The sequence below is a fragment of the Zeugodacus cucurbitae genome, chromosome 5, assembly GCF_028554725.1.
Source record: "Zeugodacus cucurbitae isolate PBARC_wt_2022May chromosome 5, idZeuCucr1.2, whole genome shotgun sequence".
Classification (NCBI taxonomy): domain Eukaryota; kingdom Metazoa; phylum Arthropoda; class Insecta; order Diptera; family Tephritidae; genus Zeugodacus; species Zeugodacus cucurbitae.
In genome coordinates this window covers 46,976,438-47,003,755 of record NC_071670.1, presented here as the reverse complement: position 1 = coordinate 47,003,755, position 27,318 = coordinate 46,976,438, and the positions used below count along the sequence as shown (strand labels likewise).

The 27,318-nt window shown below is 36.0% G+C and overlaps 3 protein-coding genes across 5 annotated transcripts; 2 read left to right on the top strand and 1 right to left on the bottom strand.

Annotated features, from left to right (window-relative positions):
• Positions 1 to 267: 267 nt before the first annotated feature.
• Positions 268 to 27,318, bottom strand: LOC114804373 (uncharacterized). Of its 3 annotated transcripts, XR_008471311.1 has the most exons (4): positions 26,609 to 27,318; positions 24,747 to 26,501; positions 1,054 to 1,281; positions 268 to 941 (listed from the first exon to the last, which is right to left on the bottom strand). XR_008471311.1 is itself a non-coding variant. In XM_054231361.1 (3 exons), exons 1-3 carry the CDS (start codon positions 26,664 to 26,666, stop codon positions 808 to 810), a joined length of 420 nt encoding a protein of 139 aa, XP_054087336.1. In that variant the 5' UTR covers positions 26,667 to 27,317; the 3' UTR covers positions 271 to 807. The 3 variants fall into 3 exon arrangements, 1 of the variants encoding a protein (XP_054087336.1); XR_008471310.1 differs by having other exon boundaries at positions 24,747 to 27,313; XM_054231361.1 differs by lacking the exon at positions 24,747 to 26,501 and having other exon boundaries at positions 271 to 941; positions 26,609 to 27,317.
• On the top strand, positions 7,165 to 16,071 carry LOC105215439 (uncharacterized). The gene is made up of 7 exons (XM_011189359.3): positions 7,165 to 9,513; positions 12,398 to 12,645; positions 12,720 to 12,903; positions 12,964 to 13,244; positions 13,313 to 13,426; positions 14,713 to 14,838; positions 14,907 to 16,071. The coding sequence occupies exons 1-7, from the start codon at positions 8,224 to 8,226 to the stop codon at positions 15,232 to 15,234; spliced, it is 2,571 nt and encodes an 856-aa protein (XP_011187661.2). The 5' UTR covers positions 7,165 to 8,223; the 3' UTR covers positions 15,235 to 16,071.
• On the top strand, positions 18,654 to 20,822 carry LOC105215438 (flexible cuticle protein 12). The gene is made up of 2 exons (XM_011189356.3): positions 18,654 to 18,865; positions 20,522 to 20,822. Exons 1-2 carry the CDS (start codon positions 18,729 to 18,731, stop codon positions 20,727 to 20,729), a joined length of 345 nt encoding a protein of 114 aa, XP_011187658.2. The 5' UTR covers positions 18,654 to 18,728; the 3' UTR covers positions 20,730 to 20,822.

Sequence of the window (27,318 nt, the reverse complement as noted above, 5' to 3'; positions counted from 1 at the left end):
TCCGGTCTTGGTCGACTTCCGGTCCCGCCACATCCCGCTTCCGTTAATTCAAATTTGCCCCTTTGCATATGCAACACCTACGGGTAGCTCTGCCGCTCTGCCGGCGCCGCTGCCAAAAACATGCATTTCAATTTGCTACGAAAATTTGGGATTTCTACCAGGCGACCAGGAGCAGGCAGTAGGTAGCTGCCGAACACAAAAACGCTTATAACTTTTGAACGGCTGGTCGTAGCGAATAACTAAAAACGCCAAAATTTGCAGAATCGCATGCTCTATAATCCTATATAATAAGAATCTATCTTGGAATAACCAGCGAATTTAAAGAAATAAAAATATGTTGCAAATCGCAAATTTTCAGCGTAAAAGCAGTTAAAACATCGGAGTTTCGAGTTCTAACTTGCAAATATAGAAACTACATGATTTTCTACATTAAACGAGCACATACAATTCTATGAAATATTTCAAGAATTAACGATATGGTAACACCAATATCGACCACATTTCGGTGCATCAACCAGCGTTTGCACGTGTATAGCAGAAAAGACGAATATAAAATTAAAGTAGAAAATTATTAGTTATTGTGTAGCAAACAAAAACATTCGTTCAAACAACGTATATTGTGCAATAAATTATTTAATTAAACACACTGTGCCGCTATGTAGATCCTCTTATGAAATAATTAAAAACTTTGATGTATTTGTATATTTTTGTTACAATTTCATTACATTTCTTAAATGTATTTCTAGTGGCTTAATTAGAAAAATTTACTTAAAAATATTTGGTTTGAGTCTTTGATACGAACGCGAGTCATGTGACGCAATTTCGCTTGCGACCGCGACAGCGACGGCGATAACGACGCACCAGCGTCTCAAGTGACCACGAGATGGCAGCAATGAACGAGAAAACATGTTGGGGAAATGCAGGGTGATCACGTATAAGACCTGAAATCAAACAATTTAAAGATGCGATACAACTAAAATGTAACTGTATGTGTAATCTAAATATAATAAAATATTTTGTATTATGAAACACATGATATCGACAGACACTTACACACAAATGGTGCGCAGGCGTACGTAAACAAGCCGGAAATGAGCAGTGCCAATCCGGAAGCTGCTGGTAAACGTTTCAATGGAACCCAACCAGGTATAATATGTAAGTGGCCAGCAGATCGTGCGCACACCCTTGCACATCCACCCAATCTAAACGAATGTACACAGTATGACCGTGTAGGAGGCCGTGTGCAGACCACAGTGCGACCGAGTGAGATGCCAACGACACCTGTGTAAAAAAATTATTTATTAGGAAATTCATTATTTTATTTAAGAGATGAGGTGATGAGGTTCAAAATTCAAACAAAAATTGTTGTTTTATTAAATAGTGATATATGTTTAAAATATTATGTAAAAATATCAAATACATCCGAGTAATATACTGTCGAAATATTTGTAATTTACTGTTTTTTGATGAACCAATAATTAGTTCTAATGTCCAACACAAGACCTTTTTTTTTGGCCACTTCATGGGAGATGAGGTAGGTAGGTAAGTAGGTAAGAAGAAGTGCTGCCATACTGGCTCAATTAACACCAGATTCGCCATTTTGATGCACTATTCATTCGAGATTTGGTGTTTGATGGATCCCAAGGGTTTTATACATATGTTTGGTTTGTGATAGATAAAGTGAAAAATCGTTTCCTTATTCCCTTCTAATTTGCATGAACGACAAACATATATGCGAATTATATAGGGAAATTTTTACCCCTAAAGTATGCAACGCTAACATGTATACACCGTGTAGTAGTGTTAGTGACGCCAAAGAAAATGCATCCAATCTGAAAGCAAAATTCCAGGAATTGCACCAGGCGCGCAGAACCGCATAGTAGGGGTTTTGTCGGTGGTTTTCATTGAATAACTCCCCCATTTATGAACCGATCGGGGAGATTGGGGCCTCATATAAAAGGTCAACGCTTTCTCCAACTATATTCCAAATTTCAAAACGATCCCGTTATTCGTTCCCGTTATATTAAGAAAAAAACAATTTTTTGCGAATTATATAGGGAAATTTTCACCCCTAAAGTATGCAACGCTAACATGTATACACCGTGTAATAGTGTTAGTGACGCCAAAGAAATTGCATCCAACCAGATAGCAAAATTCCAGGAATTGCACCAGGCGCGCAGAACCGCATAGTAGGGGTTTTGTCGGTGGTTTTCATTGAATAACTCCCCCATTTACGAACCGATCGGGGAGATTGGGGTCTCATATAAAAGGGCAACGCTTCCTCCAACTATATTCAAATTTCAAAACGATCCCGTTATTCGTTCCCGTTATATTAAGAAAAAAACAATTTTTTGCGAATTATATAGGGAAATTTTCACCTCTAAAGTATGCAACGCTAACATGTATACACGGTGTAGTAGTGTTAGTGACGCCAAAGAAAATGCATCCAATCTGAAAGCAAAATTCCAGGATTTGCACCAGGCGCGCAGAACCACATAGTAGGGGTTTTGTCGGCGGTTTTCATTGAATAACTCCCCCATTTACGAACCGATCGGGCAGATTGGGGCCTCATATAAAAGGTCAACGCTTCCCCCAACTATATTCCAAATTTCAAAATGATCCCGTTATTCGTTCCCGTTATATTGAGAAAAAACCAATTTTTTGCGAATTATATAGGGAAATTTTCACCCCTAAAGTATGCAACGCTAACATGTATACACGGTGTAGTAGTGTTAGTGACGCCAAAGAAAATGCATCCAATCTGAAAGCAAAATTCCAGGATTTGCACCAGGCGCGCAGAACCACATAGTAGGGGTTTTGTCGGCGGTTTTCATTGAATAACTCCCCCATTTATGAACCGATCGGGCAGATTGGGGCCTCATATAAAAGGTCAACGCTTTCTCCAACTACATTCCAAATTTCAAAACGATCCCGTTATATTAAGAAAAAAACAATTTTTTGCGAATTATATAGGGAAATTTTCACCCCTAAAGTATGCAACGCTAACATGAATACACCGTGCAATAGTGTTAGTGACGCCAAAGAAATTGCATCCAACCAGATAGCAAAATTCCAGGAACTGCACCAGGCGCGCAGAACCGCATAGTAGGGGTTTTGTCGGTGGTTTTCATTGAATAACTCCCCCATTTATGAACCGATCGGGGAGATTGGGGCCATATATAAAAGGTCAACGCTTCCCCCAACTATATTCCAAATTTCAAAACGATCCCGTTATTCGTTCCCGTTATATTGAGAAAAAACCAATTTTTTGCGAATTATATAGGGAAATTTTCACCCCTAAAGTATGCAACGCCAACATGTATACACCGTGTAGTAGTGTTAGTGACGCCAAAGAAATTGCATCCAACCAGAAAGCAAAATTCCAGGAAATGCACCAGGCGCGCAGAAACGCATAGTAGGGGTTTTGTCGGCGGTTTTCATTGAATAACTCCCCCATTTATGAACCGATCGGGGAGATTGGGGCCATATATAAAAGGTCAACGCTTCCCCCAACTATATTCCAAATTTCAAAACGATCCCGTTATTCGTTCCCGTTATATTGAGAAAAAACCAATTTTTTGCGAATTATATAGGGAAATTTTCACCCCTAAAGTATGCAACGCTAACATGTATACACGGTGTAGTAGTGTTAGTGACGCCAAAGAAAATGCATCCAATCTGAAAGCAAAATTCCAGGATTTGCACCAGGCGCGCAGAACCACATAGTAGGGGTTTTGTCGGCGGTTTTCATTGAATAACTCCCCCATTTATGAACCGATCGGGCAGATTGGGGCCTCATATAAAAGGTCAACGCTTTCTCCAACTACATTCCAAATTTCAAAACGATCCCGTTATATTAAGAAAAAAACAATTTTTTGCGAATTATATAGGGAAATTTTCACCCCTAAAGTATGCAACGCTAACATGAATACACCGTGCAATAGTGTTAGTGACGCCAAAGAAATTGCATCCAACCAGATAGCAAAATTCCAGGAACTGCACCAGGCGCGCAGAACCGCATAGTAGGGGTTTTGTCGGCGGTTTTCATTGAATAACTCCCCCATTTATGAACCGATCGGGGAGATTGGGGCCATATATAAAAGGTCAACGCTTCCCCCAACTATATTCCAAATTTCAAAACGATCCCGTTATTCGTTCCCGTTATATTGAGAAAAAACCAATTTTTTGCGAATCATATAGGGAAATTTTCACCCCTAAAGTATGCAACGCTAACATGTATACACCGTGTAATAGTGTTAGTGACGCCAAAGAAAATGCATCCAATCTGAAAGCAAAATTCCAGGAAATGCACCAGGCGCGCAGAACCGCATAGTAATTTTTCGAAATTTTTCAATTTTCAAAAAGATCTCCCTATCTGGGGTCCGGGTAATATTTATACAAGGAAGATTTTTACCAGGCAAAATTATGAGGCTTTTGATCAGTAAATCAGTAAATTTCGAATAGACTTCATAATATTATAATCATTATTGTAGTTAACATATGCGTCGTTTCAAACAATATGACAATGTGGTGATAACCAGATTGAAATATACGTATATAATACTTAATAATCTAACTAAAATTAGTGAACAGCTTATTCGTGCACCTGCTGTTATCGCTCATGCAAAAATTAGATTTGTATGAAATGGATGTGGTGACATTAAATTGTTGTAAGCACTTAAAATGCTTGCACCCAAAAATACCTACACACACACAGAGAAGCCAACACTTCATTCCACCACAAAAAACATATTTGTACTCATGTGCTTATCACACATTAACACACCCATCAGTGTGGCCAACCATTTGCAGTCACTCGAACTTAACTTCAGCCCAACGAACCGGTAATCAGTCATCCACTTGACCATTCTTTCATTCCGCTTCAATTAATCAGTTAGTCATTTAGTCAGCCTTTCATGCCAATTATGCTATTTTTGTCCTAGGCCCACAAAATGGCACATGCGCTAAACGAGTTTGCTTTACGCTCACTGCTTCGTTGAAATGTGAGACAGAGAGCGTAAAAAATCAATTTGAAACAGAAACGGAAATATTTTGGGACAAAGTCAACAGTAGATGGAGAAGTGTTGCCATATTTTGTTAACAAAAAAAAAAATATTTGATTTTTGAAAATATTTTCTTTATCAAAAAACACCGACAAATTTTTTATAAGTGCTTAAGATGGTAGTTTTCCCTAATTATTAATCTACTTGGAATCAATTACTTTTAACTGCGAAAGAATATGTAGAAAAATATGAATGCCAAAAATTTAGGTCAGTTTCATAAGTTCACTTTATTCACAACAGAAAAACAACAAAAAATGTGTTTAATTAAATTACATTTTTCTTAAAAAAAAACATTTAAAAAAATGGACGAAAAATTCAGGCCTCATAAACGATTTGGTATAGATTCCATTGACTTTTTTGTACATTCCGGACTTATTTTTATTCCATTCTACCGAAGGACCATTTTTAAACCATCATTGCTCGATAAGCTGTGTTTTCTTATTTGAATTCCCAATTATGCCTATATCTAGTGTTTGGAGAGGCATATTGATCACCCTGTGGTAATTACATAGCAGTCCTTCTCTTATTATTCCAGCCGTATGTTTTAAATCAGTATCTTGGTAGGAGTGATTAGTGTCCTTTAAACCAAGTTTTTTTCGCCATTTTGTACAAGATTGTTTTTCAAAGTATTTCTTGTTTTTATTGAGTATTGATATCACTCCATAAACCCGTCGACAAAGTGCAATTTACCAACACTAGCAGTTGAACAAGCACCCTTTATCTAAACTCCTTTCACATGCAAACCCATTGGCTAATACCGCCCCCGTTTAGAAATCAGAGATCTGCCAGCATACTAAAGAACAACGTTTCATTAAAAAAACGCTACCGCTTCTACTTTCGAATAGATTTAAGATTTTAATACTTATTGTTAGGCTTTAAACGAGCATAGCCACAAAATAAAGAGATATTGAAAGAAAACTGGCATAACTCCTTCCATCCGAGCTCCCGAAGTGTGTGGTCTGGCGTTGTCCTGGTGGACCACGACACCCTTCCTGTTGGCCAATTCCGGACGCCTCGTGTCGATCGCCTGCTGCAAGCGGTCCAGTTGTTCGCAGTAGTTGGTAGAATTAAGCGTCTGAACATATGAGAGCAGCTCATAGTGGATGATTCCCTTCCAATCCCACCAAACACACAGCAAAACCTTCCTGGCCGTCAATCCCGCCTTGACCAATGTTTGGGACGATTCACCGGCCTTCGACAACGACCGTTTTTGCTGGATGTGGTCGTTTGTGATCCATTTTTCGTTGCCAGTCACCATCCGCTTTAAAAATGGGTCGAGTTCGTTCCGTTTCAGCAGCATATCGCAGGCATTGGGTTTAAAATGGTTTATTGACTAACTCCCATCATCTAGGCGATGTCACGAGATGCCACATGTCGGTCTAACTCGATGCTTTCCATGATTTGATCGGTATTCGTCGTCACAGGTCTTCCGGCGGCTGGCTATGGTGTCGTTTTCACCCGCTTTAAATCGTCGGAACCACTCCTCCGCAGTTCGAGGTGATAGAGTACCATCCCTAAAATACCATTAATCTCACCTAACGTTTCTCTAGCGGATTTGCCTATAAATTGCCAGATACGAGGTGAACAAAACTATAATACTCTCTTAGCAACTTTTGTTGCGAGAGTATAAAAATTGATAAACAAAATTACTCACAGCTCAAGTGAAATCATGGTGACTGGTGTTCTCGCCTGTTGCACCATATTATATACAGTATTTTTTTTTCGAAACAACTCGATTCAAGAATCAAGCATAATCGCTTATACGCTCTACAAATATGTTTCTACATATAACATTATCTCTATTCAAGTCACAAATAACCTACAAATTACAGACACACTGGCAGCACTATCTGTCAAGTGACACCGAACTTGAGAGAGAGAGCCAATGAGCACAAGGGATGAGCAACAAGAGAGCAAGACAACGAAGCGAAACACTCGAAAAACACATACAACATAAAATGTGGCAACAACAACAGTGGGGAAAAACTACAAAAATAACTTGAACGGCATTAATAAACCATGAGCAAATTGCCACGAACGACAAGTGTCACGAAAGGAGCGCCTCAAACGAGCAAACGAACGGCAACGAGCGTAAGCTTGAGCACACGACTGTTGGCAGTTCCATTGCCAGTGCCAGTGGACAGTGTCAGGCACTGCTACGAGTGGCAAAGTGACATTTTGAATTTATGTGTGGCGTGCAAAGGAAGAAATCGACTACAGTGCAAGTTATAAATACCTAAAATTGCTGATATAAGTAAGCTCGACGGTCGCTTTTTGTCTATTAAAATGTGAAATAATAAAGAAAGTAATTAGCTTCAATAAATAATAAATGAAAAGTTACTAATTTGCAAGTGGTAAAAGCAATAATCGTAAAGAAAATTGTACGCATATAATTTGCTATACGGAAAAATTTCAACGAGTGCGTAAGGAAAAAGGAAGAAAAACGCTACATATACACACACACATATGTATATGTATTTGTGTGGATATATAAGTAACGTCGTGTGAAAGTTTGTGCTGGCGAAGAGAGCACACAGCAATTACTTGTGACCCAACCCCGCTGTTTTGTATAAGAGCCAACAGCAGCAAGAACAACAACAGCACATGCAACAGCAGCGGCCATAAAAATAAATATCAAATAAAAAAAATGTCTTAAGTGTGCGCACTCAGAGCGCGTGTATGTATGTATGTAGGTAGTTGGTAGGTAAGCGTGCGTCGTGTGTGTGTTTGTTGGCGTTTCGTTTTTTTCGTACGTACAACTACAACTCCGATAACGCCAGTTCACCAGGCTGACCTTTTTTTGGCTTTTTCTGCCCTCTGTGCACCTTGTAGCGACAGTTGGACGGTCGTTCGGTCGGCGGGCGGTCGTCGTCGTCGTCGTCGCCGTCGTCGTTAAAGCTGTCATTTGTCGTATAAACCGTTATCGAAGCGTGTAGTTCACATGCATACCCCTAATCGTCATGGTGACTTCGTGTAGGCTTTTTCATACGATATATATACACACACACACACATAAATGAGAAAAGTGATTCTAACGGTGATAAGTAATTGAAAAGAGGAATTGAAGTTGTTTTTGTTGCAATACGCAGTCGCTTTGTTGTAGCAAACTCGTGCAGCGTGCAGTACCGAGGCACCACAATAAGCCCTAATCAATGAAAAAATGGTAACAATGACTTCAGAGGTGGACAAAACGCAAACTTCTATCGTCTTGGCTGCCAAGTCTGCAGCAGCTGCAGAAAGCGGTAGCGCTAGCGCTGCCAGTGCTAATAGTGCCATTGGGGCGGAGGAGATGAGCCAACACCAACGCATAGCGCACGCTGCTGGTGACAATGGTGAGGTTGTAGCAGAAGATGTAGCTCATGCGGCCAGCAATATAACAACAAGCGATAATTGTAATGAGGTGCAAACGAAAATTGCAACAACAACAACAACAACAACAACAACAACTAATTCAACAAATATCAAGCCTTTGGAGTTATCAAGTGTTACAATCTCCATTGAATTGGCGAGTGAGGATGACTCCTCAACAGCTGCGACGCCAGCCGCGGGCGTGCAAGCAACTGTATGTACAACAATAACACCGGCCACACCAGTTACGCCGACCACACCGCAAGGAGCAACGCCCAAAACGGTAGCAACTGCGGCTGGCGTAGCGCCAGCACCTACCACACCTACGAATACGACAAAAGATATAACAGCAACACCAACAATAACACCAATAACAACACCAATATTAACACCAAAAGCTGTAGAAGCAGCAACCACAACACCAATAAATGCAACAAAACCCGAAGAAGCAACTGCAAGCGTTGAAATTACTAAATGTAACGAAAATAATACCGTTACAGCCACCGTTGCAGGCAGCGCTAGCACAATAAACAAACAAGTTGTTGTTGTTAAAAGTGAGAACAACAGCAACAACATGAACAATACATCAAACACCACAACATCGGTCACAACAGTGAGCATAGCAACTACTGTCACCAGCACAACCAGCAAAACAATAGCATCCACCAATAACACCAACAACACTACCACCACCACATCATCATCACACTCATCATCCTCAACGCCAAAGGTGAATTTCAGCTTAAATAGCGCCACCAACAGCACCACAAGCAATAGCACGTGTACCTCGAGCACGAACAGCACCAGCAGTGTGACCAGCATATCTACACCGGCTGCCGTGGGTGGCATCACTGGTAATGGCAGCGGCAGTGGCCATAGTGGTTTGGATGTGAGCAACAGTCATTATCATTATCATCAACATCAGCAACAACAAGGCAGCCAGCATGGCAAATCGTCGGCCAACAGTGGCAGCGGCGGCGGTGCGGATGGCTCACACACAGCGCTGCCCGGAGCGAAGCCTTCACTCACCAGTGGCGCCATTCTAAATCACCCACAACAGCGTCGCAACGAAGATGCACCCAATATACTTGTCTACAAAAAGGTAATCAAAAAGCGATAGCATACAAATAAGACAAGGCAGGAATGTTTATAAACAGTTGGCGGTAGAACACTAAAGCGCATATTAACTAGTTACCTTTGTTTAGTGTGTGTTAGTATATGGAAAAAATATGCAACAGTTTTATCAACACCCATTCGAGTTCACAGAAGCAAACATATATATGTATTTGCAAGCAATTGTAGTGCTTAGCCTTTGCTTTTTTGTCTACTGATGACAGTCATCAATAGACAAATGAGTGAGAAAACAAGAGTGCGTGTGACAAAGTAAATTTTAGAAACAAACTGATAAAGGAAAGGACCAAGATTTGTGGATTTAAAATTCCAAAAAATATAAAATTAATTACACTATACAACTCCCGGCTGGGAATTAGACCAAAATATTTTTTTCTGGTGGATTAAGTCACAAGTAAAAATACACATTCTCACTTTTTCGAAGATAACCTCCAAGATCGAAATATTTTCTCTCGAAACAAGACTTTTCGAAAATAGTGCAGGTTGTAAAAAAAACATATATGTCTTTTCTTATATTTTAATTCGGTCAATCTTCGGTCAAAATATTTATATTTCGAAAAATACTCGTCCCTAAACTGGTATGGTTGTTAATGCGATTAACCGACCTTTGACCCCTAGTATGCCAAACTTTTAAAAATTGTTCCAATATTTTTTGAACTATCAAATTAATTTTTTCCAAAGATCCAGCTTTGACCCCTTATATCAACTCTTAAATAGGCTTGGTAATAAGAAGAAAAGGTTGATAATTTACATATTTTAACTTTGCTGCTAACTTAAATTCTATAATTTATAATGTTGTTTTCAATAAGCTAAATTTCGAGATCTTCCGGAAAAAATGATTTGGTCCTAGGAATGTCGATTTTGCCGTATATTGTTAGTAATAGATTTCTCGTAATAGTGGTCACATTTTTATGTATAGCAAGTAATATTAGGTCTACAACTTCCGCCGTTTTTTTTTTTTTGTAAATTTAAGTTTATTTTTGTATAAAAATGTCCAAGATCGATATAAAAAAAGCGATTTAATCGACCAGACATCCCTAGATCCTAGAGACATCTATTGGAAAATGGCGGAAGCAAAGTTGTAGACCTAATAATTCAGTACTTCGTTAACATTACTTCTGAAGATAATTTTATCCTTTCAAACTCAGTTTATCAATGAGATAAATTCGAAATGTATTTGTATTTAACATTGCAAATAATTGGAAACACTGATGGAGACATAATTTCAGAAAATACTCAATGGGCTAAAAAGACTTTAACTTGCTTTGATAAGAGTTACGGTAAACTTGAACTAGCATAGTCCACAGTAAAGTGCTGTTTTACTGAATCTCTCTAGCACAAATGATGCACCAAGTTTAAGAAGACCACAAGAGGCAAACATGTCAGAAGACAATGTGAAAATTCGTGAAACCGTGTTGGGGGACCACAAATTAAATCATTCAAAAAAATGTTTACATATGAAAATGATTAGTGCTTTGATAAGTGATCATAAAGACAAAGTTCGATGTTCAAAGGACAATTTTAAATTCACCCAAGGCAATAAAAACGAGTTTAAGATGTTTGGCAATGGATGGAAGTGTATATTGTACTTTATTGTACACTGAAATTATATCGAGTCGAATCCCCCGAAGCGCCTGAAAACATAACAGTAGATCAACAAAGTTTAGTCGATATATTTTGGGATTCACTTAAAATTAAACATAAATTCTTGATTTGTATAAAGTATTGACGTTTTTGAAACGTATGCAAATTATCTTCCTTATTCCACCACTTCACGTATGAAATATTATTTTTCAGTTTTTCTCTTTGTAATTATTATGACTTGAGTACAGTGGAACTTCTCTAACTCGAATCACCATATCCACAAAAAAACTTCGAGTTATAAAATTTTCATTAAAACTTACAATTTTTCAAAAATTGGTAAAATATAGATTTTTACACAGTTTTATTTATTTACTTCGCATAAAGTTTTGTGTATATAACCTTAAAACATAAATTCTGTAATTTTGAATGTTGCAGTTTACTTTTGGCTGTATCCCATGCCTTGATTTATGCATTCCATAAGTGTAATATCATATTTTTTGTTTGCCTTTCGATATAGATAGACTCCTTTAAAATTCTGCCTCGATAGTATAGTTTTAGATTTTGTATTATGCCCTGGTCGAAAAGTTCGAGTTATGAAGATCTTCGAGTTATAGAAGTTCGAGTTATGGAAGTTCCACTGTATTTTTTTGGAAATGTATTGTAATTTGTAACACTTCGCACCAATAAGCTATGCACATTTGCTTTGAATACGAATTAGAATTCAAAATCCTAGATATATTCTTAACTTCCTTCATGGCAAACTAAAATATCACTCATACGCCTAGTTGATCTTCAATAAAATATATTATTTTGCCTCCCATAACTTTGCTTATTGCTTAGCGTAATATTTAAATGGAGCACTCTTAGCATAGTATGTAGTTGAATTCTAACGCTGAACGGTGTGTAACAATTGCTAATGTATACTATATTATATATGATCTTACTAAGGACAACGGGTGGTATGAGTAATTTATTCAAAGTAAAATTTTCAAGATTTGTTCCAACGGATGATATAGACTAGCAAGAAACAACAAAAACTGTTATGGAAGATATAGGTATATATAGAAAGCAACTAATTAAGAAACATTTCCCGATCTGCTGTAAGGAGCACCTTAGAATATAAGGGCTATATATCTTACATGAATATATTTCTACTGCTTCATCAGATTATATATATAAAATGTATTGTCATTTAAATGTAAAAAAGAAAAATTGATGAATTAATTACATTATAACATAATCTATAGTATGGTTTTCTTGCCAACCCACAGATGGAGGCAATTATTGAGAAGATGCAGGCGGAATCCACCGGTGTGGCAGTGCGTACAGTCAAAGCGTTTATGAGCAAAGTCCCCTCGGTCTTTACTGGCGCCGATTTGGTAGCTTGGATATTAAAGAACTTGGATGTTGAAGATGTGACAGAAGCGCTGCATTTTGCGCATTTGCTTGCCTCGCACGGCTACATTTTCCCCATCGATGATCATCAGTTGACGGTGAAAAACGATGGCACCTTTTATAGGTGAATGCAAATACGATATTATTGAAAGAGCTTTATATTATAGTATATATTCACATTTGTTTAACTACACATAGATTTCAAACACCCTACTTTTGGCCATCAAATTGTTGGGAGCCGGAAAATACAGATTACGCAGTGTATCTGTGCAAACGCACCATGCAGAATAAAACGCGACTGGAATTGGCTGATTATGAGGCGGAGAACTTAGCTAAGCTACAAAAGATGTTCTCACGCAAATGGGAATTTATATTCATGCAGGTTAGTATTATATGAAAGTCTATATAAAATATATTAAATTTAAATCACACTCAACCACAGGCGGAGTCACAAAGCAAAGTGGCCAAGAAACGTGATAAGCTCGAATGCAAAGTGCTGGATTCGCAGGAACGCGCCTTCTGGGATGTGCACCGTCCAATGCCCGGCTGTGTGAATACCACCGAAATCGATATTAAGAAAGCATATCGACGTGGTGGACACGGTTCCGGCACTTCTGGTGGTGCGGTGGCCAAGAATCCCGTTGAACAGGTGACACGTGTCATTGGTTTGCGCAAACAAAAACTCGAGCGACGCACCATAAAGGTGTCAAAGGCAGCCGAAGCGTAAGTCAAATTTAGATAATATAAAGTTTGAAGTCCAAAACTTAAATTTAAATATTTATTGAAAACAGTTTGGTCGCCTACTACGAGCAATACAATGAATTTGATTACTTTATCACATCACCGGAGTTGCCAAATCCTTGGCAAACAGACAGTACTGAAATGTGGGATGCGGAACGTAACTCGTAAGTAGTCAATATTCTTAATTAAGATATCTTACTTATTATCTGAAGTCCACATTTTGTTTCGAGCGCACTTAATTGATTCCTTACAATGCACCTCGGAGATAACATGATACCGATTTCATAAATTTTTAAGACATAAAAAAAAATAAAAACTATAGTTTGGGAAATATAGTCTCCGGTTAGCACGATATATATGACCAAGTGATACTCCTACTTTACTTTAACCCTTCTGAAAAATACGCACAGTAGCCCTCCATGGCAACGAGTAGGGGCTCCGTTGCCCTCTCGTGCTCTGGCATTGGATCACTGGACTTCTCGCGAGTTTGATAAGCGTTGGTTAACAGCCTAAACCTGCTCGATTGCAACATCCTTTTGGTCCAGAGTGGAGCACAAGAGGTCGGCGAAATTGCGAGTACTTCAAAAGGTTAACCTTTCCTTAATATTGAAGTACTCACCGGACACTGCGGAATATGCATACATACATGCGATAAGGCTAGGAATCCTGCCAGACGCAAACTGCCCTAGTTGTCTGGAGGTAGGCGAGGTGGAAACAACAAGTCATTTACTTCTCCACTGTACATCGTTCATAAGACTGAGGTTGGAACATCTCGGTAGCCAAGCTTTAGGCGGCAATGCGAACTTCCCGGATTAGAAATTAGCCGGTTCATAAAATTTGCGAAAGGCTCATCCACTTCGGCGATAGATAAGAGTCTTCTTTGCGATCCATTCTTTGCGAAACCTATCGTGGATCCATACTTAGGAGTATATCCTCATCACAACGGCATTTTTAGCTGTCCAAGTGGGATCCACCGCGAAACCTATCGTGGAGATCAGCTTTTTTAACCTAACCTAACCTAGTCCCCTTGGTGGCGATAGTTCCATCATTCGAACCGATTTTCTGTCCGATCAGTTACTTTTACATGTTTGAAAACAAGGAGTCCCGAGAAATCAAATCCGGAGAATATGGTGTATTAAGTAGCACACTAAATCGACCGTGGTGTTGGCGGAGATGTACCGGCTCACATCGTTGTTATGTCGGAAGAACTCGTTAAACCAAATTTTGACAATAGTCACCAAAAGAGAAAAGCCATTGTAAACCGTATCCAACTCTCTTTTGTCTCACTACCCGCCTTCCTTTCCAAAACAAGAAACGAGGGAAATATTCGAAATATCCATATTGCAATAATGTATTTATAATAAATATTTTTCATAATCCAAAATATTAGTTACCCCTTTAATTAAAAAGAAATTAACTAACTAACACGAAAATCTATTCTCAATTACAGCAAAGAAGTACCGCTGCGTCATGTGAAGCGTTGGGGCTTCAGTTTACGTGAGCTACTAAACGATCCGGTTGGACGTGAACAATTCACGAAATTTCTCGAAAAAGAGTACAGTGGCGAGAACTTAAAGTGAGTTAAAAATATCGAATTTCACACAAACGGCCATTACTAACATTAAACTTCCATACATTCCACAGATTTTGGGAGTCCGTGCAACAGATGAAAACACTACCACAATCGGAAATCAAAGAAGCAATACACAAAATCTGGCAGGAGTTTCTCGCACCCGATGCACCCTGTCCGGTGAATGTGGATTCGAAATCGGTAGAATTGGCGCGTGAGGCTGTCAATGCTGTTAATGGTCCAAATCGCTGGTGTTTCGACGTAGCCGCCGCGCATGTCTATCATCTCATGAAGAGCGATTCATATTCGCGTTACTTGCGCTCGGATATGTATAAAGATTATTTGAATTGTTCGCGTAAGAAAATCAAATCAATACCAAATTTGTTTGGTGTGAAGCGTTAGGCGGTTGCTGAAAATGATAGCATACATTTGTGCGCGCAGAAAATTTAATTGTTTAACTACTAATGTGCTTTATACCGTCACACACAGCTTGTTATGTTTTTTATTATAAGTATGCAGCTTAGAAAAGCTTTGGATTATTGATAAAGAAAAATAGAATTGAATAGCTTGTTTGTGGTTGAAAATATTTTTTGTTGTTAATAATACTTCACTATTTATATATTTTTATATAGAGACTTAACATTTAACGCTCGCAGCAGAAACTACACAAATTTAGTTATTTTTATAATATGTGACATTAACTGGTTAAAGCGCTTATTACAACACATATTTCTGTTATAGTGTCGAAAGACGCTTTTGGTATAGTTTTTCAATGAAATGAAAATGAAGAAAAGGGTGAATTAATAGGCATATTTGTTAAACTAAATAAAGTGAAACTATAAAAGTAAAATAATTTAGGCAAATTGTAATAACTTATGGAAAATGCATAGATATATATATATATATGTACATCATTTCCGGCATGACACTTTCGCCCCCCTCCCCCTCCTCAGAAAGTCATCACAAATACTATTATCACAATAACAAATTAGCTGAATTTGGTTGGTTGGTTGGTAGTCGCATGAATAAATACATATACATATTACATGATTAATTGTTTGATGATGAAATACACTAAGTACATAAGTTTGTACATAAGATACATATATAAATATACATAGAGTTATAGCATATATTGTATGTCTAAATGTTAATTGTACTAATGGTATGTAATTTAAAACAGCATATACATACATATTAAAAAATGTTCAATGTTTTGAGCATTTTCAAGAATAAACTGCCAATGCTTATTTAATTTGTTTGTATGTATGTAATATAAGCGGTAAAAGCGATCGAGGATTATAAATTAGGGGAAAAAACAATAATTTTGATAAGAAATTCCAATGCTTTACGAATGATGTCTAACTGGGGTCAACGTAGTCTTACGGTTTTTGCTGAGCCCCATGCAGTTACCCCCAAAACGTCTAATACAGAGGATAACAGAGAAAGTCCACGATCTACTACTACTGACATATCACCGATTTAAAGATGGGCGAGGCATGTAGCTGAGACAACTAGTGCCCTGATTGAGGGCAGTAATTGCCTAGCACGGCATAAACCCATGGTATTTATGGATACGCTAACCACTTCGGGCGGATACGAGATCTATCCAAAATCTCTGCGGGACTTTGAGTCCGGCACCCGGTTGCAAAGTAACTTCACTTTGAGTAACCTAAAGTTTCTCTACCTTTAGGTTTAAACTGCAGCCAACACGAAACTGTCCGAAGGCCCAACCTATTGAAATTCTCTAGGCTCTTGCTTCTCGTGATGCCAAGCTAAAGTCCCTGGAAAGATTTTGTAGCCGAAGCTTGAGCTTCCATTGAACTCTACATTGGTGAAGAACTGTAGCTTTAACCAAATCCTCCAAGCCAAGCCAAGAAAGTATAATATAGCACTATTATTGACAACAGACTCAGCTTATGGCTAGAAGCAAAAACTACTAATCTATATGATGCATATTTTTAGGATTTTGGTCGTCTCGTGCAGTTATTCAGCACCCACGCCCGCAGCGTGAATGTGGTTGAGACAGTAATCTTCTCATAAGTTCAAGTGGAGGATCTGTTGAGAAGACTACATAACCGGGCTGGGCTCTGATTCTCGCAACAACAATAACAACCCTATTTGTAAAATCACGTCACAATGGTAAATATTTGATGTTGTTTAAGCTCAATCCGAAAGAATTTCTTGTATGAATTCACTAGAACACACCAGAGACAAATGAACAGTTGAAACAGTGAACTCTATAAAGCGAATCTGCTCTAAAGAAATATCTGTCTGTATTTGTTCTGTTAAAGTCTGGTATACAGTTTTCGGGGATACACAAGATTCGAACTACATTGACTACCTGGAATAACAGACCTCTACTATGACCGGTCATTAGAACGATTCGAATTTGAATTTCATATTTGAGGAAGAAAAGTGTGATTTTTCAACGGCACAAAGCACCGGCTAACAGCTCCAATCTGGTCATGTCAAAATTAGTTAAATTAGAAAACGAACTGCTGATCTTGGAAGCTTTATAGCTTTAATATTTCTTTCTATACGAATGTTTTGTTTTTTTCCAGTGCGCTTTTTACTTAATAAAAATAAGTAAGTTATAAAAAGTAAGTTGCACAAAGCACAGTCTAAAGCTACGTCAGATGGCGCAGTTGTCATTAGTGTTTAAAAGCTAACGAATGAAAAGCGTGCATACTAACAACAGTTATAACTGTTTGAATAGCTTTTAATAAAAGCTTTGATTCAAAATATTAAATACAGAGAGACCTAATGTTAATAAACACAATTGTTTCAAATCATACTTACGATATTTGCTCTTAATGTTTTTTAGTGGCTCTGAGTTTCCGTACTTTTCTGTAACCTCTAAAATAATAAAATTCGAAAGTTTTTCTCGCGCCAAACAGATAAATTTTACTTTCTATACAGATGTTTTGGAATGACAGCAAAATGGTTGAGTGATTGCGGATTATATAGATACATCGTTATATTTATTTGTATAATATATAAAGTAAAGTTTTTTTACCCCTTAGACCACAAGTTAGGAACGACCACGCTCGGATACAGCCGAATATACAATCACTTTTGTGATTTATAACAATTAAAGCCTTGTAAAATTTTTCGAGATGCCCTCTGTCACCGGAAGCGGAATTTAAACGACCTCTGTAGAGTTACTTGCTTATTCAGACATCATTAGGAGGAAACCGCCTGAATCATTGATAAATAAATCCATAATATAATCGACTCTCTCTTTCTTTCATTCTCTCCCTCTGTCTCAGATATTCCCATAATCCAATTATCAGGTAATATCAGGGATCTATACAACTGCTCTCTATTAGTATTAATTAAATAACGGATTCAGGGACCTTTAATGTAGATTCATTCAGCGGTCTCTCCCCCTCAGTTGCCAAGCCAGTTAAGAATAACAATAGAAGTAGGAAGATACATAACAATATTGTAGCTACGCTTTAAACATAACTGCATTAATAAAACATTTAAGCAAAAATATGCAAACGCATTTGGTATATAATTCGTCAACTTGTTTTGTTAACTTTTTTTTCAAGAATTCTTCTACCTACAACCTGGCGATTTTTTGCAGCTCTCATTTTTTGCCATAAAATATTTTTTCTCTGCTCGTGGCGTTAAAATATCGCTTGGATGCTAGCAAAATGTGTATTGCTACTAGTTTTTCGAGCATTCTATTCAGTTTTTTTTTGAATATACAGTTGTGTATTGTGTCGCTGACAATTTTATGATTTTTATTTTTTGCATGAATTTATGCATATAAAAAGCGAACAGCATAAGGAAAATGAGTGCATTCATTAGAAACCGCAAAAGAGACTACAACAAGCGCGTTCTTAACGAATTTTGTGTTGTTTAAAATAATAATAATAAAATCTAAAATGAAGTTTGCTTTGAGCATCCTGACAATCTGTGGATTAATTGCACTCGCCTACACAGCACCACTTGACGACTCGGCTACTGCTCGACTGTTGCGTTATGATTTCGACAATATTGGAATTGATGGATATGATTTTAGGTATTAAAAGAAATTAAAAAAAAAATTAACAAAAAAGTGAAAATAGAATGTGAACAGTGTAATGGCTATTAAAACGAGTAGTGAATCGAACATTACACATACACTGTGTTTGAGTGAGATTTTCGAGTGGATAACATAAAATTTCAACTAAAAGAAAACCAAAAAAGTATTTAACGAGTTTGTAACATATCGGGTGAAAACATTTCATCTGTTGTTCAATACAGTTATAATTCCAGTATATAATAAAACTATTAAAAATTTTGGCACAAATTCAAGGTTGTGACGTCATAAAACCCAAATTATTCAATCATGCAATTCATCGCGATCCAGCTTAAGAGCGTTGGTCATAAAATACTTTCTTAAATATATATATGAATGTCACATTGAGTCGTGTTAATCTTCTTGTTTTACTATTTTTGTGTTGAAATAAATAATTTCCCTTAAAAGCGAAACAGAAACCATATCATTAAAAACATGGTACTGTAAGAAAAACTCGTTTCCAAACGCTTGGAACATGACGAGATTTTCACATGCTCAAATAACGAAGAAGAAATATTTAAAAAAAGAATAATAAGCAAAGTTTCAACTTATTGTTTGTTTTTTTAATTTTTTATAAATTAGAACATTTTCAAGATTTTTTAATAAAAAATATTGAAACACAAAATTTTAATAACACTGTACAGCACTCGGCTAGACCAAGTCATTTTTCGTGAAATTCAGTCATCAGTAAAAAAGTAATTTCTCTACTTTTGGAAGTTAGCCTCGAGAATCAAAATATTTGTTTTCGAATTTCGAAAATAGGCTTATTGAAAATATTATTAATAATTGCAAGATTTATTACAAAATCTATAATAAAGATCCTCATTTATATATAATCTTGACTCAAAGTTTTCAAAAAGAAGAGGTATTCTAAAAAAAAAATATTTCGAAAAATATTGCCTCTATTCGAAAAAAATGTTTTGGTACAATACGCAGAAAAAACACAATTTTTTCATATATTGTAATTGATTGATACGCTAAACACCATTTTAGTACGTCAATCAGCTTTTGACAAACAGTTATTGGGACTAATCATAGAATTCGCAGCGAATTCGATTTCGCAGCTCACTCACCAATGGATAGTTTTCGACCAAAATTTTCGATTTTGCGGATTTGCAATGATTTCGAAATAAGCGACAGCTATTCGCCGCGGATCGTATTTATCAAGTCGGTAAATGAGTTCACTTCGATCGAAACTTTTATTTTCAATGATTTCGACGTAAAAATTTTTGATCGTATCGATCATATCGAACAATTTTTCAATCGAAATAAGGTCCATTAACTTTGGAAAACTTTAATCTTGAACATAACCTCTCTTTTGTCTAGCACTTGGATATTTTTGAGGTGAAAAAGTAAATATGAAATATAATCTAGTTTTTACATTAAAGAATTGAAGAATTGAGTCTAGCCTCTAATCAGAAGTTAGACTCACATTTTAAGAATAAACACCAGAGTTTTTACTATTTTATACTCATAGTTACAGACCAAGCGGTATATTCGAAATAACAGTGATTCCTCACAACCCAATAAGTTAATGACAAGTTTCTAATGTCTTCAAATTGTTATTTTAACATTTATAAAATAAAATTTAAATTATCCTATCTCTCATTTCTGCAGTTTTGAAACTAGTGACGGCATCGAACGCAAGGAGAGCGCCGAACTTAAGGATATTGGCACAGATACTAAAGCGCTCACAGTAGACGGTTTCTCGACATGGGTAGCACCCGATGGCATAAAATACACATTGAATTACGTTGCTAATGAGAAAGGCTTCCAGCCGTGGGGTGAACATTTGCCACGCTTTAAGCCGCAACCAAAAAAATAAACTAATGATTTTTATAAATTTATAAATTTTATATTGCTAATTAATAATTTAAACTAATATTTTTAAATTGTCAACTATGCATTAATATTATATAATAATAATAAACAACTTTACAGTATTAAGCGGCAAAATCCAAGTCGAATTGCATTTTTTCTCACGCTCTCTTAATAAAAAATTACAGTTAAATTCAGGTTTTCATAGCAAATGATTGCGGAGAGAATAATTATCGGCGAACTTTCGGCAGTATCCATGCTTAAAGCTTGCCAAATGCTTTTATGCAGATTTTGAAATTTTAATTTACGTATAAATAACTGAATTGAAAAAAAAAAAACATTGTTGTTGCGGAAGACGCAATTATAATTATTCGAATACACTTTCGGATATATCCTCTTTTTTTAGCGAGACCTTAATGGCTAAGTTGTCTAACCAATTAACATTTATGACTTAATATTTTTCTTTTTAATTTTTAATTCGAAAAACTGGTGTTTTTGCATAATTAAATCAAAGCATTCGGGATTATTGCAAGCAAATCAGCACAAATCATTTGTTGACACTCAGATCATAGCATCTGCACACGAGTGTCGGCATATGTATGAACGAGTATGCAAAGAGCATGTTTAAATGCCGCAAACGAGTTGTCAGTTGAATGACTTCAAAAGCAGTTGCGTAGTTTTATTGGGTCATTTAATATGGATACTACATTTTCGGCACATCTAAAATGGCAATAGTGCATCAAGACAAATGAAATTAGTTTAAATTAAAAAAACAACAACTAATAGTTTGTTTTTTCTTGTGATATTTCCCCAAGCATTGTGGCATAAGGAAGTAGTTATTCACGGATAATATATTATGGTAAAATCATAATTGTAGCGAAATGCAAATTGTGTTTCATGTTTTCCATATCATTTGGGAGTGGGTTTAAGGTTTTTTATAGTTCAGTAAAACCATCAATTAAAACCGGTTGCATAAAACTGACATCTTTTTTACTATAACAGACGGTTATGGTTGCATTTCAACATTAGTTAGAACTACTTATATAGAAAGTGACAAGGTGCCAAGGTCATTTTATTTTATTTTTTATTTTTTTCATTTTCTTTCAAAAATGCTGTGCTTGTTGTAACTAAGCCAAAAAAAAAACAGTGATAAGCTCTAATTGAACTATTGATTGTGTACACCAGGTCTATATGATAGCGGTAATCTCATAGCACAGCCTCAAATTGAGATTGGTAAATGTCAAATTCAATAAAACAACAAACAACCAAGTAGTTCCAAAAAATCGGGTAGTTTAACTCTTCGTTCAGATTCCGGAAAATTTTAATTCACCTACTCATTACAGATGAGTTGCTTTCTTTAATAAAGATGGAAAGAAATAAATTCATTGATTTTTTTTATTAAAAATTTGATCATGCATTATTGCATTTCACCGGTTCTTTGAAATACTAATATTAGGTACAGTCGAAACTCTCTATAACGAACTCCTATATAATGAAGTTTTATTTATTGCGAATAAATTATAAGAATACTGTATTAAATGTTCAAAGGGACAACATTGTTTTTTTTTTTATAATATATAGCGAAGTAAAAATTTCTTTTTGAGTAAAAAACAAGAAAAAACGTTAACTTCGGCTGTACCGAAGCTAATATACCCTTCACAGGTGCATTTCTTTTAGTAACCAGTTCTTTAAAAAAAAAACGCATAAAATTTGCAAAATCTCATCGGTTCTTTATTTGAAACGTTAGATTGGTTCATGACATTTACTTTTTGAAGATAATTTCATTTAAATGTTGACCGCGGCTGCGTCTTAGGTGGTCCATTCGGAAAGTCCAATTTTGGGCAACTTTTTCGAGCATTTCGGCCGGAATAGCCCGAATTTCTTCGGAAATGTTGTCTTCCAAAGCTGGAATAGTTGCTGGCTTATTTCTGTAGACTTTAGACTTGACGTAGCCCCACAAAAAATAGTCTAAAGGCGTTAAATCGCATGATCTTGGTGGCCAACTTACGGGTCCATTTCTTGAGATGAATTGTTCTCCGAAGTTTTCCCTCAAAATGGCCATAGAATCGCGAGCTGTGTGGCATGTAGCGCCATCTTGTTGAAACCACATGTCAACCAAGTTCAGTTCTTCCATTTTTGGCAACAAAAAGTTTGTTAGCATCGAACGATAGCGATCGCCATTCACCGTAACGTTGCGTCCAACAGCATCTTTAAAAAAATACGGTCCAATGATTCCACCAGCGTACAAACCACACCAAACAGTGCATTTTTCGGGATGCATGGGCAGTTCTTGAACGGCTTCTGGTTGCTCTTCACCCCAAATGCGGCAATTTTGCTTATTTACGTAGCCATTCAACCAGAAATGAGCCTCATCGCTGAACAAAATTTGTCGATAAAAAAGCGGATTTCACATTTCGAACCGAACACTGATTTTGGTAATAAAATTCAATGATTTGCAAGCGTTGCTCGTTAGTAAGTCTATTCATGATGAAATGTCAAAGCATACTGAGCATCTTTCTCTTTGACACCATGTCTGAAATCCCACGTGATCTGTCAAATACTAATGCATGAAAATCAGTATTTGCAGTATAAGCAGTAATCCATGTCAAATTGTGAAGATACCACGTCAAATGCGAAAATTTTCCATACAAGCCATTGATTCCGATCGTTCGGTTTGTATGGCAGCTATATGCTATAGTGAACCGATCTGAACAATTTCTTCGAAGATTAAATTATTTATATGAACAATAACTCACACCAAATTTCGTGAAGATATGTAGTAAAATGCGGAAGTTTTCCATACAAGCCCTTGATTCCGATCGTTCGGTTTGTATGGAAGCTATATGCTATAGTGAACCGATCTGAACAATTTTTTCGGAGATTAAATTATTTCTATGAACAATAACTCACACCAAATTTCGTAAAGATATGTAGTAAAATGCGGAAGTTTTCCATACAAGCCATTGATTCCGATCGTCCAGTTTGTATGGCAGCTATATGATATAGTGAACCGATCTGAACAATTTTTTCGCAGATTAAATTATTTCTATGAACAATAACTCACACCAAATTTCGTGAAGATATGTAGTAAAATGCGGAAGTTTTCCATACAAGCCATTGATTCCGATCATTCAGTTTGTATGACAGCTATATGCTATAGTGAACCGATCTGAACAATTTTTTCGGAGATTAAATTATTTCTATGAAAAATAACTCACACCAAATTTCGTACAGATATGTAGTAAAATGCGGAAGTTTTCCATACAAGCCATTGATTCCGATCATTCAGTTTGTATGGCAGCTATATGCTATAGTGAACCGATCTAAACAATTTTTTCGGAGATTAAATTATTTCTATAAACAATAACTCATACCAAATTTCGTGAAGATATGTAGTAAAATGCGGAAGTTTTCCATACAAGCCCTTGATTCCGATCGTTCAGTTTGTATGGCAGCTATATGATATAGTGGTCCGATATCGGCAGTTCCGACAAATGAGCAGCTTCTTGAAGAGAAAACGATATCTTAAAAACTGAAGGACTAGTTCGTATATATACAGACAGACAGACGGACATGGCTAAATCGAATTATCCACAGAAACTGAGGTCTTCAAATTCGATATATAGGGACTTGAAAAGTTATAGTCCGAATACAACAATTTCAGGAACGATGCCACAATTCCAAAGCAGTATTTATACAAAGCTTGTTCCAAATTTTGTTGAAATTGATCGAGTAGTTTTTGAAATATGGTATTTAACCCAAAAGTGTGCGATGCCACGCTCATTTTATGTGCCAATCGCATTGCAATCTTTCTGTACCATTTTGACTTTAAAATTTAGTCTTTCTTATAAGTGAATTAACGCGCTTTAAGTTGTTTTCACCACCATACACTTTTTAGGGGTGTGGCCGTAGTTGTTCATCCATTTTGAAGGTGTTTGATAGAGTTCTAAAGGCACAAATATGTAGGTTTATATAGCTTTGGTAGTTATATAAAAAAAACTTACTGTAAAAACTTATAACTTACTACTTTAGTTCTAAATTTTACACACCAACTATTATGAAAACAAAACTATCAAAAAATCCAGGGATAAGCTAATTAAGTTTAAGTTCTCCAAAAAAAACCTTTGTTGCACTGTTGTGTGAGTATAAATGTGTATAAATATATGACGATAGATAATTGTTTAAAAATATAAGCGATAATTAGATATTGCCAGATTTCTAATAAAAAGCTAAAGTTCATAATTAATAAAAAAAAAGAACTTTTAATATAATTTTTGTGAAAAGAATGACTATTGAGAAAACAAAAAAGGCCATATGGAAGATTTACTACACCGGTCAACACGATTTTTGGGTCTGACATCTACATGTAAAGTTTTAGTTTCTCCTATGATAAAAGTAAGGAAAAACATTTTTTTCCGGTTAAAGTTTGCTTTCGTTGAAATTAGAGCAATATTTCGATTTTTAAGCAGAAATTACTGATTTTTTTATTTTTTCTACAATTTCACTATAGATTATTGTGATTACTGACTTTTAGGTTAAAATAGGCCTCATAGGCTTCGCAAAGTTTCAAATTTGTTGATAAAGCAATTTTTTTTACTTCTAACTATAATAAATTCACCGCAAATAAAACAGAATGAATCAACTTCATTTTTACACTGACTTGATGCCATTTTTTCACTGAGTAATACACTAATATTGTTGTTACAGCTATAATAAACAAGTTAACATTCACTACTGTGCCTCTTACAAATAATAATACTGTTTACTTTCGGGTTAATCAAAGTGCTGCCATCTTTGATTTATGAAATAAATCAAAATATACTTATCGATGTAGTTCAGGCCAAAGCAAAATTGAAGAACTAAAGATTAATATTTAAGTGTTTCTCAATGTCTAGAATCAGAATTCAAGCATGAGAACAGTAACCCCAAAAACAAATTTTTTTGTTGACCGGTGCTATATTTAAGAATGATAACAAATTCAATATTAATTTCACACTTAAAAGCTTACAAATTCTATGACAAAATATATTCTTTAAGTAAGTAAAACACGAAGATCTAAAAAAAAATCTGAATTTGTTGTAAACGTACAAAAGTGGTTTAAATATATTAAAAAGCTTTTAAATTTTTTAATTACATCAAATATCAATTTCCTAAAATTTTCATCTCTTGCACCCTGTGTTAGTTGCCAAACGGTTTGACACTGGTCGACAGCGATCGTGGGAGTTTAGCCGTCAATTAGCTGTGCAAAAAAAATCATAATCATTGTTTCTTTGTCTACGAGCACGACAAGTTCACAAGATGACTCGTGAATCAATTCGGTAAGAATTTCTTTAAGTATTATATATTTGTATATGAGTTAATCAAAAGCAAAGTTAGTTAAAATAGTTTATTATTTATTTATATATACGCTTATCGCATATACACTTTCTTTTAAACCTTACTAGGGTTGCGTAAAGTTATGAAATTAAACTAAACTAAAGCTAAACTGTAAAAAGCTAACTGAACAATATTTTAATAATGAAACCCTTTTCTTTTAAATAAATTAAATGTTAAACCTGCTGCTTATTTATGAAATTAAACTTCCAAATGGGAATGTATGAAATTGAAATGCCTATATGTACGTATGTATGTATGTATGTAAGTATATATGCGAAATGCATACTATATATGCACACATGCACATGCGGATGTATTTAGTTACAACAAAAACCGGATGCCATGACCTCACCACTGAAAATTTTAATCTCCATTAAGCACAAATAGTATTTTTTAAAGAACACTGATAATTGGTATATTAGTGCAAAAGTATATGAAATCAATGCAGTTTCCATGAAAGAAATTTAGTGTTATTGCAATTATATATGTATTTATATTAACTGAACTTACGAATCGAGATGACTGCAGGAAATATCAGGAGCAAGGTGCAAGAGAAACAATGAAACATCTCTTGTGCACTTGCCCTGCATTGTAAAGGCAACGTCTTCGCCACTTGGGGGCTTCACAATATGAGAAACCTTTTAAAAATCGCGTCCAGCGCAGGCATCCTAAAGGATGACCACTCCTCGTGAACAACGTGACGGCACTCCATCTGGTATCGCCAAGGACCAAAACTGGTCTATGTGTTGCTTATTGGCCTACCAGTATAAAATTTGGCCTACCGCTAAAAGAAAAAGTTCGCGGTAACTTACATACTAACGGGACTAGTTACGGTGGAGTACTGCAAACGCTAATTGAAAAAATATACCAAAGCACATTTCATACTCAACTAAATGTTATCATTAAAGCGTTATCATCATAAAAATAACATGTCAATGTGAGTAAATATAATGTTCGATTTCATAAAGAAAAGCTCTCAAAAGTACAGGGAGGCAGAAATAATAATAGAGAAGAAATGTTCAATTTAGTTAGAGTACATTGTCCAATTTTTCATACAACTATATGGTGAAATCTATTTAAATATCTATGAGATTAAGACAATTGAATAAATAAAGCTTTTTTTCGAGCTTTAGAAAATAAGAAACTTAATTTCTGTACTGTGTCACATTTATATAAATATTAATGAAATAAAAAATACAGCTTGAAAACTGGCATAATTA